At 44.3% G+C, this 14,567-nt stretch overlaps 1 protein-coding gene across 1 annotated transcript in view; it reads right to left on the bottom strand.

The window, feature by feature from the left end:
- The window catches only part of LOC123997162 (ankyrin repeat domain-containing protein 13C-like), an 87,913-nt gene that overhangs the window by 41,653 nt on the left and 31,693 nt on the right, over nucleotides 1-14,567 (bottom strand). Inside the window, exon 3 of the mRNA XM_046301276.1 lies at nucleotides 2,888-2,992. Coding sequence (XP_046157232.1) covers nucleotides 2,888-2,992 — 105 coding nt within the window. The remainder of the gene's footprint in view (nucleotides 1-2,887; nucleotides 2,993-14,567) is intronic.

Raw genomic sequence — 14,567 nt, 5'->3', positions numbered from 1 at the left:
TTATGACAGAGCCAAGTGACTTGGTGTATAGCGAGAATAGGAGAGGGCCTAGAACAGAGCCCTGGGGGACACCAGTGGTGAGAGCGCGTGGTGAGGAGACAGATTCTCGCCACGCCACCTGGTAGGAGCGACCTGTCAGGTAGGACGCAATCCAAGCGTGGGCCGCGCCGGAGATGCCCAACTCGGAGAGGGTGGAGAGGAGGATCTGATGGTTCACAGTATCGAAGGCAGCCGATAGGTCTAGAAGGATGAGAGCAGAGGAGAGAGAGTTAGCTTTAGCGGTGCGGAGCGCCTCCGTGATACAGAGAAGAGCAGTCTCAGTTGAATGACTAGTCTTGAAACCTGACTGATTTGGATCAAGAAGGTCATTCTGAGAGAGATAGCGGGAGAGCTGACCAAGGACGGCACATTCAAGAGTTTTGGAGAGAAAAGAAAGAAGGGATACTGGTCTGTAGTTGTTGACATCGGAGGGATCGAGTGTAGGTTTTTTCAGAAGGGGTGCAACTCTCGCTCTCTTGAAGACGGAAGGGACGTAGCCAGCGGTCAGGGATAAGTTGATGAGCGAGGTGAGGTAAGGGAGAAGGTCTCCGGAAATGGTCTGGAGAAGAGAGGAGGGGATAGGGTCGAGCGGGCAGGTTGTTGGGCGGCCGGCCGTCACAAGACGCGAGATTTCATCTGGAGAGAGAGGGAGAAAGAGGTCAGAGCACAGGGTAGGGCAGTGTGAGCAGAACCAGCGGTGTTGTTTGACTTAGCAAACGAGGATCGGATGTCGTCGATCTTCTTTTCAAAATGGTTGACGAAGTCATCTGCAGAGAGGGAAGGGGGGGGGGGGAGGAGGATTCAGGAGGGAGGAGAATGTGGCAAAGAGCTTCCTAGGGTTAGAGGCAGATGCTTGGAATTTAGAGTGGTAGAAAGTGGCTTTAGCAGCAGAGACAGAGGAGGAAAATGTAGAGAGGAGGGAGTGAAAGGATGCCAGGTCCGCAGGGAGGCGAGTTTTCCTCCATTTCCGCTCGGCCTTCCGGAGCCCTGTTCTGTGAGCTCGCATTGAGTCGTCAAGCCACGGAGCGGGAGGGAGGACCGAGCCGGCCTGGAAGATAGGGGACATAGAGAGTCAAAGGATGCAGAAAGGGAGGAGAGGAGGGTTGAGGAGGCAGAATCAGGAGATAGGTTGGAGAAGGTTTGAGCAGAGGGAAGAGATGATAGGATGGAAGAGGAGAGAGTAGCGGGGGAGAGAGAGCGAAGGTTGGGACGGCGCGATACCATCCGAGTAGGGGCAGTGTGGGAAGTGTTGGATGAGAGCGAGAGGGAAAAGGATACAAGGTAGTGGTCGGAGACTTGGAGGGGAGTTGCAATGAGGTTAGTGGAAGAACAGCATCTAGTAAAGATGAGGTCGAGCGTATTGTCTGCCTTGTGAGTAGGGGGGGAAGGTGAGAGGGTGAGGTCAAAAGAGGAGAGGAGTGGAAAGAAGGAGGCAGAGAGGAATGAGTCAAAGGTAGACGTGGGGAGGTTAAAGTCGCCCAGAACTGTATACATACACCCAGTCACTACGACGATACAGGCGTCCTACCTAACTCAGTTGCCGGAGAGGAAGGAAACCGCTTAGGGATTTCACCATGAGGCCAATGGTGACTTTAAAACATTTACAGAGTTTAATGGCTGTGATAGGAGAAAACTAAGAACTGATCAAAAACATTGTAATTACTCCACAATACTAGCCTTTTCGACAGAGTGAAAAGAAGGAAGCCTATGGAGAATAGAAAAGTCCCAAAACATGTATCCTGTTTGCAACAAGGCACTAAAGTAGTACTACAAAAAATATGGCAAAGCAATTAACTTTTAGTCCTGAATACAAAGTGTTGTGTTTGGAGCAAATCCAATACAACACATTACTGAGTACCACGCTCCATATTTTCTAGCCTAGTGGTGGCTGCATCATGTTATGGATATGCTTATAATTGTTAAGGACAGGGGAGATTTTCTGGATAAAAAATAAATGGAATGGAGCTAAGCACAGGCAAAAACCCAGAGGAAAACCTGGTTCAGTCTGCTTTCCACCAGACACTGGGAGATGAATTGACCTTTCAGCAGTACAATAACCTAATACACAAGGCTAAATCTACACTGGAGTTGCTTACCAATAAGACAGTACCTTTTCCTGAGTGGCCAAGTTACAGTTTTGACTTAAATTTACTTGAAAATCTAAGGCAAGACCTGAAAAGTGTTGTCTAGCAATAATCAACAGCCAATTTGACAGAGCTGGAAGAATTTTGAAAATAATAATGGACAAATGTTGCACAATCCAGGTGTGGAAAGGTCTTAGAGACTTACCCAGAAAGACTCAGACTCAGATGGCTGATAAAAATTCAGGCTGTAACACAACCAAATGTGGAATAAGTCAAGGTGTACGAATACTTTCTGCAGGCACTGTAACACTGCCAGGTCATGCCTGTGGGACACACAGGGCAGAGAGAGTGGCTTGTATTTTCTAATGTATTCTTTTTTTCATCTGAACACAAAAGCCTGAGATCCTTGAGGAATTTCCACCTCTCTGACAGACAAAGAGGACGGCTTGGTGCCCACTCTGAGAGCCATGTGGAGGAAAGCACAAAGCATCTGTTGATCGGAAGTGGCACAGTGTTTCCCCCTACTTGTTGTTTTCTCTCCCACACAGGTGGGGCCCTCAAGAAAAGATGCACTTCTGATACCAAAATCCTTCATGGAAACCAACTGAGGCCAAATACTTTTCATTAGGAAGGCAATAGACATTGGTGTGTTGGCTAGGCCCACCCACCCCCTTCTATAATAGGGGGAACAATTCTGGTCAGGATTTATGGTCTCAGTACAGTGACAATAGTGCCAGTATATGAGTCGGGGAGTAGTTGCTTACTCATTTGTCGCTCTCCGTAGCTGATGGCTTCGGCGAGGGGACTCCATCCCTGAGCGTTCTTCACCTTCACTGGTGCATTGTGGGCCAGCAGCAGATGGGCACACTCTGTGGGAAAAAGAGACAAGAGGAACCAGTCATTTACTTATTTCAGAGAGAGAGACAGAGCTAGTGGGAGAGAGCACTGCCTTGTTGGTTAACTGACAATTTGTCAATGGTTAATCTGATTTGCGCTGCTACATGACCCAGTGTAGACCGACTAGAGGAGACAAGGGTCAATCAAGCATGGAAAATACACTAAATTATTGACCTCCAAAATCTTTAACAACTGTGTTCTTTGTAACGGTTTCTTCATAGCCTGAAGCCTGAAACGAGCAAAGAATGACAAATCAACAGTACACCATGTTTCCCACCAAAAACGTTCCACCAGCCCTCTGCTGTGAAGTATTTCATTCAAACTCCACTGAGCTTTCCCATCAAACAGACAAAAGAGGCCCTGGAAGCTATTTTATCTCCAACCTGACACTAAGCCCATGTCGGAACAGGCTCTAATTTAGACTTTTAACTTCCCTTCTCCAGGGAAAGCTTCCAGAAATGGAATTTTGCAATAAAGTGAGACATTGTGTATGCTTCACTTCAAATAGAATTATCTTCAAATTCATATATTTACTTACAAAATGCAACATTTTGGTCACATAGACCTACGAAAAGGCCTCATAGGATTGTATCCCAATCCGACTATTTCATTCTGATTTTATAAAGGGGGATGTACTGTCATACATTCCACTGTGAGGCTCTCTCTTTCTGTGTACCAGTTTTCATGTTGAATAATAAAGGAGACAAATGCTTTTTAGCAGTCCAGAATCATTCATCTAAACCTAAGAATAGTGGAGGGTCAGATAGGGAGTAAGAATGGGATGGAAATAGAAGGGTCGTTCCACGAAATGAGTCCGTTTTGAGTCCCTTTGGTATTTTAAGTAGAGATTGTGCACCAATATTGAATTTTAAAAGCCTGTATATTTAATGAAGTGCTATTTAATGTAGAGACCGCATTGACAATTCAATACATCATGTTTATATTAATAAAGACTTGGTAATGTGTCAGAATTCAGCATGTCCCTCTGTGCAGTCTTTGTAACTTCTTGGAAGAGTTTAACCCACTTAACCCCAAAGTTTCTCCAGGTTTTCACCATCCCTGTAAAGCCCTAGTTATTTTGTTGCTTCGACAAAGTCATTTCTGAAGATCGAAATAGATGCTCTACACATACAGAGACAGAGAGGTGCTGTTTTGCTCGCTCGGATGCTGTCTCCGGTGAGATACATTCAGCCTATTGCGAATTGAATGAAATTTATGAAACACTGAGAGACGAAAGATAAATTATTTCAAATGTTTAAAAAACGTTTTTCCTGCTAAAAAATTTTTGGGGGGGAAGTCCGGCTTCCCTTGGCATCCATGAATACACGCCACCGGTGAAACTATTCATTTTTATTATAATGATCAAAATAAACATTGCACATCTAATAGTTAAATCATAGCGTAAAAGCAGGTGAGTTGGTTCTACTCTTTTTGGCAATTTTCTGGTGTTTTGTGGTGGAAAATTGAGTGGGTCGAACAGAACACCTCAATCCTGTTACCCATAGATAGCAGAACACCTCAATCCTGTTACCCATAGATAGCTGGAAATGTTTTAACATTTTTGTGAAGCTTGCATTCAATTGCCCTTCCCTGTTGCATACAACAAAGGTCCACTCCCCCTATCACAAGGGGATTTATGGCTGATTTAAGATGAACTTGTCAACCCTGTTACAGTCAACCCTGCTACTTTATTTGGCACTTAAAGAGGAATAATTGCATATTTTGGAAATTTGTCTAAGTGCCCTAAACCTTCTTGACTTACCATTGGACGGTCTATCACAGTACGCACCTCTGTCACCTCCCCTTATAGCTTTTGAGCAATATATTCAAATATTAGAACAAAAAACAGCAACACCACTTAGGAGATAAAGACTGCGAGTACAATGTTTCTGATTAGATTCGACAATTATCATTTAATGTATTTGTGTGTCTACAATGCCATCTTTAGCGCACAGCATATCTGCTTGGTTTCCAGATAAATGCATTGGAAAGAGAGAAATGAAATAGGCTTCTACCAACATTCTGATGGTGCTTCTGACAATATAGTAAAAGGCGTGTTGTGTTGGGTGATGTGCTAAAGTCTGATGCATTTTGAACACTTCCTAGTGTGTTGTGTTTATGAGGAGTTCCCTCGTGTGTGTGTTGTCCCATGAGCAGTAAGCTGCTGTGGGCTGCTGTTTCCTCCGTGTTAGGCACAGATCTCACAAAAGTTCAAAATTGTGACATTTATCACATAAAATGCATATGCCATATCTCACAACCGATTGGGCTTCCAGAATTTAGTATGATCGCTGTGACAACATTTTCCCGTAGATTTGCATTATTCCACAAAGTTCTACCTAGCGTTGCAGTAACATAACCTTGTGACATAGCAGGCTCTAGCTCTGCCTCCACTCTCCCTGAGTGAGAGAGGTGCGCACTGTGACAGACAGGCACATAGACAAATTTCCGGAATTTATTCCCCTTTAATAGGCACTTACTATAATCCATTCTTTATTTAAGCTCTTAAAATGGGAAAACATGTTTTTTTTCATTAAGTAGAACGTGTTCGTCGTGAAAAATGTTAAAATGAAGTGAATGTTTTTTTTTTTTACCAAGTTGAACTACCCTAAAGGGACTCATTTTGTGGGATGACCCAGAACTGTTCCGTTAAACCACATGACCTCATGCATTCATACAGACTTAGAACTTTAAAGCTAGGATCCCTTCCGATGAGCCATACACAAACAACATATACAACGTCAAACAACCATCCCACTGGGCACAGACGTCAGTTCAGCGTCTAGTTTTGATTTTGCATTTGCTTGGGTTTACAACTAATGAATTCAACGTGAAATCAACAACAAAAAAGCTCTCCTTGTCACTGCATTTAGGTTCAACGTTAGGCGGAATAAAGACGAGATCCCTTACACGAATGACTTTTTGCAAATCCAGTCAGTTTCCCATGTTGATTCAACATCATCACATAGATTTTTTGGCATCGAAATAACATGGAAACAATGTTGATTCAACCAGTTTTTGCCCAGCGGGATGAAGTCTGTAGGAAATTTGATTTTTGATCTCTGGCTTGACCAGAACATATCCTAGGACAGGAAATAAACAGACATCAATTAATGTGTACTCTGATGGGACGATACAACAGCCCAAACCCCCAGGCCTTGCCTATATTTATACAGGAAGCAGCACAGCAGTATGTGAATAACATAAGTTCTCTACTTCCTGGGTTGGGCAACTTGTCAACAACAATAGAGAGAGAAAATGGAGCCCGTTGTTCCGACTGTCAATATAGCAGTGGCATCTCTAATTAGAATGGTGGCTTCTATGCAACTATGTTTTTTGGCTAATGCCATTTATAGCACCAAACAAGCAGGTCAAATGCGGAAATTGTCAACAATCCGCTGAATGTAAAATATATAGGCCAGGTGTTTCATGGGCAGGAACTGGGTCTTTCATCACTCCTTGGTTGGCAACCTGCTACAATGGATGACTCTAATAATTGAAGAAAGGTCACATGGATGCTCTTCTGTGTGGAACAATAATATCCTGGGCACGTGTGTCAACCAGACAAACCTGTTACTCAACAAATTGAACCCAAGTTTAATCTCTTTCAATCAACTCTGCCTTCTGTCTTGTTACTCTGCCAAACGTCACAGAAAATGCCCAAGACATTCCTCCCTTAGTCATGAGAATGGGAAATTCTCCTCCTCGGCACATCCGTCAAAAACACAGTTTGTATTTTTAGAGGTTGTGTCTTCCACACAATTTTTATATATATTTTTTATTTAAATGTTTTTTTTAAACTAAGCAAGTCAGTTAAGAACAAATTCCTATTTACAATGACGGCCTACCCCGGCCAAACCCAGACGATGAGAAAGCCGTACTGATGCACTCACAGCGAATGCCTCTGATTTACAGTTAATTGCCAAAGTAAAGGAAACGGCAACATAAAGTGTCTTAATAGCATGTTGGGCCACAACCCAGAACAAATTAAATGCGCCTTGTCACAGATTCTACAAGTGTCTGGAACTCTACTGGGGGGATGCAACACCATTCTTCCACAAGAAATTCCACAATTTGGTGTTTTGTTGATGGTGGTGGAAAACACCGTCTCAGGCACCACTCCAGAATCTCCCATATAAGTGTTCAATTGGGTTGAGATCTGGTGATGGCCATGGCATATGGTTCACATTGTTTTCATGCTCATCAAACCATTCAGGGATCACTCATGCTCTGTGGATGGAGGCATTGTCATCCAATCCTTGCCACTCCTTGTCATTGCCAACATTCTATAAATAATGAGATCGAGGTAAACAGAGGGGTTGATCCTAATTCGATAAGCCTCACAACGTATCCTCCAATCACAACAATTATCCAAATATTGGAACTCTATAACTTTTTTTCTCTCCACAGAACAGTTGGTATCTGGTTGCTAAGCACACATTAAGCACATGTTTTTTGTTTTTCCCGACAAAACCAGTCAGTCAAAAGATGCTAGCGGAAGTTTAAATTAGTGGTGCACGACTCCTGTGGTTGGAGTTGCTAGCTCTCTCTTTCTTTGCTGTGAAAGATGTGAGAGTTTGTGTTCTCGAAGTAGACTACAGCAACTAGTCTCCTCCATTGCAAAAATACTGAATCTCAGGAGAAGGTTGACACCCAGAAATGGGAGTTGAAGGGCAAGGAGTCGCGGAATCGAATATTTTGAAGTAGACTCCCCACCACTAGTCTACATTCTCAAACAAAATACATACTGCAATTCCAACCACAAAACCTCCTTTGCTTTGATTTTAAGTCTCAAAATACAATAGCTTGCCTAGCTAATAGCTACATTTTTGTTTTTGAGGCTCCACATGTTGTAATTCAAAATATTAATGATATTTTCAACAACCATTGAGCAACTCCACTGTAAATCCAGCTGCATATTAATCATTGAGATTGCCGAAAGGCCAGTCTCTTTGGCAATGACATAGAGTGGCAAGGAGTGGAATGTTAGCCAAAAAAACTGGTACCCAGACTAGAGAAATTCAAACCCCTGCTAGATCAAGATCCCTGTTCCCTAAATTGTTTGGTGCATTAAAAATAAAAAGAGATGGACGCCTCGCTTCGCGTTCTTAGAAAAATGTGCAGTATTTTGTTTTTTTACGGATTATTTCTTACACTGTTACCCCAGGAAATCTTAAGTCTTATTACATACAGCCTGGAGGAACTATTGGATATAAGAGCAACATCAACTTACCAACATTACGACCAGGAATACAACTTTCCCGAAGCGGATCCTCTGTTTGGAACACCACCCAGGACAATGGATCGGATCCCAGTAGGCGACCCAAAACAACGACGCCGCAGAAGAGGCAGACGGAGCGGTCTTCCGCCCACCGCTCCCAAGTATACTATTCACCAATGTCCAGTCTCTTGACAACAAAGGTATACGAAATTGGAGCAAGGGTTGCCTTCCAGAGAGACATCAGATATTGTAACATTCTTTGCTTCATGGAAACATGGCTCACTCGGGATACGTTATCAGAGTTGGTACAGCCACCAGGTTTCTTCTGAAAACAAGGCTCCCTAAATTTTATCAGCATATCGAATGCGTGACCCGGGCTGGCAACACTCTGGATCATTGCTACTCTAATTTATGCAACACATACAAACCCTCTCTCGCCCTCCTTTCGGTAAATCTGACCACGACTCCATTTTGTTGCTCCCAGCCTATAGATAGAAACTAAAACAGGAAACGCCCAGCTCAGGTCTGTTCAATGCTGGTCCGACCAATCTGATTCCACGCTTCAAGATTGCTTCGATCACGTGGACTGGGATATGTTCCGGATAGCATCGGACAATAACATTGATGTATACGCTGATTCGGTGAGCGAGTTTATTAGCAAGTGCATCGGTGATGTGGTACCCACGGTGACTATTAAATCCTTCCCCAACCAGAAACCGTGGATTGATAGCAGCATTTGTGCAAAACTGAAAACGCGAACCACTGCTTTTAATCTTGGCAAGGCGACCGGAAACATGACCGAATACAAACAGTATAGCTATTCCCTCCGCAAGGCAATCGAGCAAGCTAAGTGTCAGTATAGAGACAAAGTAGAGTCGCAATTCAACGGCTCAGACGCGAGACATATGTGGCAGGTTCTACAGTCAATCACGGACTACAAAAAGAAAACCAGCCCCGTCGCGTACACCGATGTCTTGCTCCCAGACAAACTAAACAACGTCTTTGCTTGCTGTGAGGACAATACAGTGCCACTGACACGGCCCACTACCAAAACATGCGGGCTCTCCTTCACCGCAGCCAAAGTGAGTAAAACATTTAAACGTGTTAACCCTCGCAAGGTTGCTGGCCCAGACGGCATCCCTAGCCGCGTCCTCAGAGCATGCACTGACCAGCTGGTTGGTATGTTTACGGACATATTCAATCAATCCCTATTCCAGTCTACTGTTCCCACATGCTTCAAGAGGGCCACCATTGTTCCTGTTCCCAAGATAGCTAAGGTAACTTAGCTAAATGACTATCGCCCCGTAGCACTCACTTCCGTCATCATGAAGTGCTTTGAGAAACTAGTCAAGGATCACATCACCTCCACCCTACCTGACACCCTAGACCCACTCCAATTTGTAGTGAGGATTGCACAACGCATCACCGGGGGCAAACTACCTGCCCTCCAGGACACCTACACCACCCGATGTCACAGGAAGGCCAAAAAGTTCATCAAGGACAACCACCCGAGCCACTGCCTGCTCACCCCGCTATCATCCAGAAGGCGAGATCAGTACAGGTGCATCAAAGCTGGGACCGAGAGACTGAAAAACAGCTTCTATCTCAAGGCCATCAGACTGTTAAACAGCCATCACTAACATTGAGTGGTTTCTGCCAACATATAGACTCAATCTCTAGCCCCTTTTATAATTAACATTTGGATGTAATAAATGTATCACTAGTCACTTAAACAATGCAACTTTATATAATGTTCACATACCCTACATTACTCATCTCATATGTATATACTGTACTCTTACCATCTACTGCATCTTGCCTATGCCATTCGGCCATCGCTCATCCATATATTTATATGTACATATTCTTAATCATTCCTTTACACTTTTGTGTATAAGGTAGTTGTTGTGAAATTGTTAGATTACTTGTTTGATATTACTGCATGGTCGGAACTAGAAGCACAAACATTTCGTTACACTCGCATTAACATCTGCTACATTTACATTTACTAACCATGTATATGTGACCAATTCAATTTAATCTGATTTTATTTGAAAACAAATAGTGGCGATTGAGTGCACTTCCAGTAATACCGTATACCCTGGTAAGGTACCGCCCAACCCTATTTCTGGGTCAGCCTATAACAGCTTTGCACACCTGGATTGTGCAACATGTGCCATTATTATTTTCAACATTCTTCAAGCTCTGTCAAATTGCGCATTCCTTTTCTTTTGTATCATGACCCCCCCCCCCAAGTCCTTAACAATTACAAGCATAACCATAACATGATGCAGCCACCACTATGCTTGAAAATATGTAGAGTGGTACTCAGTAATGTGTTGTATTGGATTTGCCCCAAACATAACACTTTGAATTCAGGACAAAAAGTAAATTGCTTTGACATATTTTTGCAGTATTAATTTAGTGCCTTGTGCATGTCTTAGAATATATATATATATATATTTTTTTTTTACCTTTATTTAACCAGTCAGTTAAGAACATATTCTTATTTTCAATGGCGGCCTGGGAACAGTGGGTTAACTGCCTGTTCAGGGGCAGAACGACAGATTTGTACCTTGTCAGCTCGGGGGTTTGAACTCACAACCTTCCGGTTACTAGTCCAACGCTCTAACCACTAGGCTACGCTGCCGCCCCTTATACTGTACATGCTTCCTTCTTTTCACATTGTCAATTAGGTTAGTATTGTGGAGTAACTACCATGTTTTTGATCCAGCCTCAGTTTTTCTCCTATCGCAGCCATTAAACGTTGTAACTATTTAAAGTCACCATTGGCCTCCTGGTGATATCCCTGAGCGGTTTAGTTCCTCTCCTGCAACTGAATCTGTATCTTTGTAGTGACTGGGTGTATTGATACACCCTCCAAAGTGTAATTAATAACTTTTACCGTGCTCAAAGGGATATTCAATGTCTGCTTTCCTTCTTTTTACCCATCTACCAATAGGTGCCCATCTTTGTGAGGCATTGGAAAACTTCCCTGGTCTTTGTTGTTGAATCTGTGTTTGAAATTCACTGCTTGACTGAGGAACGTTTGGATAATTGTATGTGTGGGGTACAGAGGTGAGGTAGTCATTAAAAAATTATGTTAAACACTATTATTGCACACAGAGTGAGTCCATGCAACTTGTGACTTGTTAAGCACACCAACAGAATGCTCTCAATGGTGCATCTACAGAAGTTTGCGAGAGTCTTAGGGGCCATGCCAAATTTCTTCAGCCGCCTGAGGTTGTAGAGGCGCTGTTGCGCCTTCTTCACCACAGTGTTGGTGTGGTGGAACCATTTCAGGTCCTCAGTGATGTGCATGCCAAGAAACATTAAGCTTTTGACCCTCTCCACTGCAACGCCGTCGTTGTGGATGGGGTCGTGCAGCCTCCTCTGTCTCCTGTAGTCCTCCCTTGTTTTTTGATGTTGAGGGACAGGTTATTTTCCTGGCATCACTCCGCCAGGGCTCTAACCTCCTCCCTTTAGGCTGTCTCGTCATTATTGGTAATCAGGCCTACCAATGTCGTGTCTTCAGCTAACTTGATGATTGAGTTGGGAGTAGTGCGTAGCCACACAGTAATGGGTAAACAGGGAGTACAGGAGGGGGCTGAGCACACACCCCTTGGGGGGTTCCGTGTTGAGGATCAGCATAGCAGAGATGTTGTTGCCTACCCTCACCACTTGGGGTTAACCCATCAGGAAGTCTAGGACCCAGTTGCACAGCGAAGGGTTCAGAACACTGAGCTTAGAAACAAGCTTGGTGGGCACTATGGTGTTGAAAGCAGAGCTCTAGTTGATGAACAGCATCCTCACATAGGTATTCCTATTGTCTAGTTGGAATAGGGTAATGTGCAGTGCAATGGCGAATGTGTCGCCCTTGGACTTGTTGGGGAGGTATGCAAAATGTAGTGGGTCTAACATGTCGGGCAAGGTAGAGGTGATATGGTCCTTGACCAGCCTCTCAAAGCACTTCATGATAACAGAGGTAAGTGCTACGGGGCGATTTAAATCAAAAATGTTATTAGTCACATGCGCCGAATACAGACCTTACAGTGAAATGCTTACTTACGAGCGCCTAACCAACAATGCAGTTTCAAAAATACGGATAAGAAAAAGAGATAAAGGTAACAAGTAATTAAAGAGCAGCAGTAAAATAACAATAGCGAGACTATATACAGGGGGGGTACCGATACAGAGTCAATGTGCGGGGGCACCTGTTATTTGAGTTAGTATGTACATGTAGGTATTAAAGTGTAGAGGGGTTGGGGGGGTTACACTGCAAACAGTCTGGGTAGCCATTTGACTAGATGTTCAGGAGTCTTATGGCTTGGAGGTAGAAGCTGTTTAGAAGCCTCTTGGACCTAGACTTGGTGCTCCTGTACCGCTTGTAGCAGAGAGGTAAATCAAATCAAATCAAATATTATTTGTCACATACACATGGTTAGCAGATGTTAAATGCGAGTGTAGCGAAATGCTTGTGCTTCTGGTTCCGACAATGCAGTGATAACCAACAAGTAATCTAACTAACAATTCCAAAACTACTGTCTTATACACAGTGTAAGGGGATAAGGAACATGTACATAAGGATATATGGATGAGTGATGGTACAGAGCAGCATACAGTAGATGGTATCGAGTACAGTATATACATATGAGATGAGTGTGTAGACAAAGTAAACAAAGTGGCATAGTTAAAGTGGCTAGTGATACATGTGTTACATAAGGATGCAGTCAATGATGTAGAGTACAGTATATACATATGCATATGAGATGAATAATGTAGGGTAAGTAACATTATATAAGGTAGCATTGTTTAAAGTGGCTAGTGATATATTTACATCATTTCCCATCAATTCCCATTATTAAAATGGCTGGAGTTGGGTCAGTGTCAATGACAGTGTGTTGGCAGCAGCCACTCAATGTTAGTGGTGGCTGTTTAACAGTCTGATGGCCTTGAGATAGAAGCTGTTTTTCAGTCTCTCGGTCCCAGCTTTGATGCACCTGTACTGACCTCGCCTTCTGGATGATAGTGGGGTGAACAGGCAGTGGTTCGGGTGGTTGATGTTCTTGATGATCTTTATGGCCTTCCTGTAACAACGGGTGGTGTAGGTGTCCTGGAGGGCAGGTAGTTTGCCCCCGGTGATGCGTTGTGCAGTCCTCACTACCCTCTGGAGAGCCTTACGGTTGAGGGCGGAGCAGTTGGCGTACCAGGCGGTGATACAGCCCACCAGGATGCTCTCGATTGTGCATCTGTAGAAGTTTGTGAGTGCTTTTGGCGACAAGCCAAATTTCTTCAGCCTCCTGAGGTTGAATAGGCGCTGCTGCGCCTTCTTCACGACGCTGTCAGTGTGAGTGGACCAATTCAGTTTGTCTGTGATGTGTATGCCGAGGAACTTAAAACTAGCTACCCTCTCCACTACTGTTCCATCGATGTGGATAGGGGGGTGTTCCCTCTGCTGTTTCCTGAAGTCCACAATCATCTCCTTAGTTTTGTTGACGTTGAGTGTGAGGTTATTTTCCTGACACCACACTCCGAGGGCCCTCACCTCCTCCCTGTAGGCCGTCTCGTCGTTGTTGGTAATCAAGCCTACCACTGTTGTGTCGTCCGCAAACTTGATGATTGAGTTGGAGGCGTGCGTGGCCACGCAGTCGTGGGTGAACAGGGAGTACAGGAGAGGGCTCAGAACGCACCCTTGTGGGGCCCCGTGTTGAGGATCAGCGGGGAGGAGATGTTGTTGCCTACCCTCACCACCTAGGGGCGGCCCGTCAGGAAGTCCAGTACCCAGTTGCACAGGGCGGGGTCGAGACCCAGGGTCTCGAGCTTGATGACGAGCTTGGAGGGTACTATGGTGTTGAATGCCGAGCTGTAGTCGATGAACAGCATTCTCACATAGGTATTCCTCTTGTCCATGTGGGTTAGGGCAGTGTGCAGTGTGGTTGAGATTGCATCGTCTGTGGACCTATTTGGGCGGTAAGCAAATTGGAGTGGGTCTAGGGTGTCAGGTAGGGTGGAGGTGATATGGTCCTTGACTAGTCTCTCAAAGCACTTCATGATGACGGAAGTGAGTGCTACGGGGCGGTAGTCGTTTAGCTCAGTTACCTTAGCTTTCTTGGGAACAGGAACAATGGTGGCCCTCTTGAAGCATGTGGGAACAGCAGACTGGTATAGGGATTGATTGAATATGTCCGTAAACACACCGGCCAGCTAATCTGCGCATGCTCTGAGGGCGCGGCTGGGGTTGCCGTCTGGGCCTGCAGCCTTGCGAGGGTTAACACGTTTAAATGTCTTACTCACCTCGGCTGCAGTGAAGGAGAGACCGCATGTTT

The sequence above is a fragment of the Oncorhynchus gorbuscha genome, linkage group LG15, assembly GCF_021184085.1.
Source record: "Oncorhynchus gorbuscha isolate QuinsamMale2020 ecotype Even-year linkage group LG15, OgorEven_v1.0, whole genome shotgun sequence".
Classification (NCBI taxonomy): Eukaryota; Metazoa; Chordata; class Actinopteri; order Salmoniformes; family Salmonidae; genus Oncorhynchus; species Oncorhynchus gorbuscha.
Note: the sequence above shows the minus strand (reverse complement) of the source record. Positions and strands in the feature narration are given on the sequence as shown.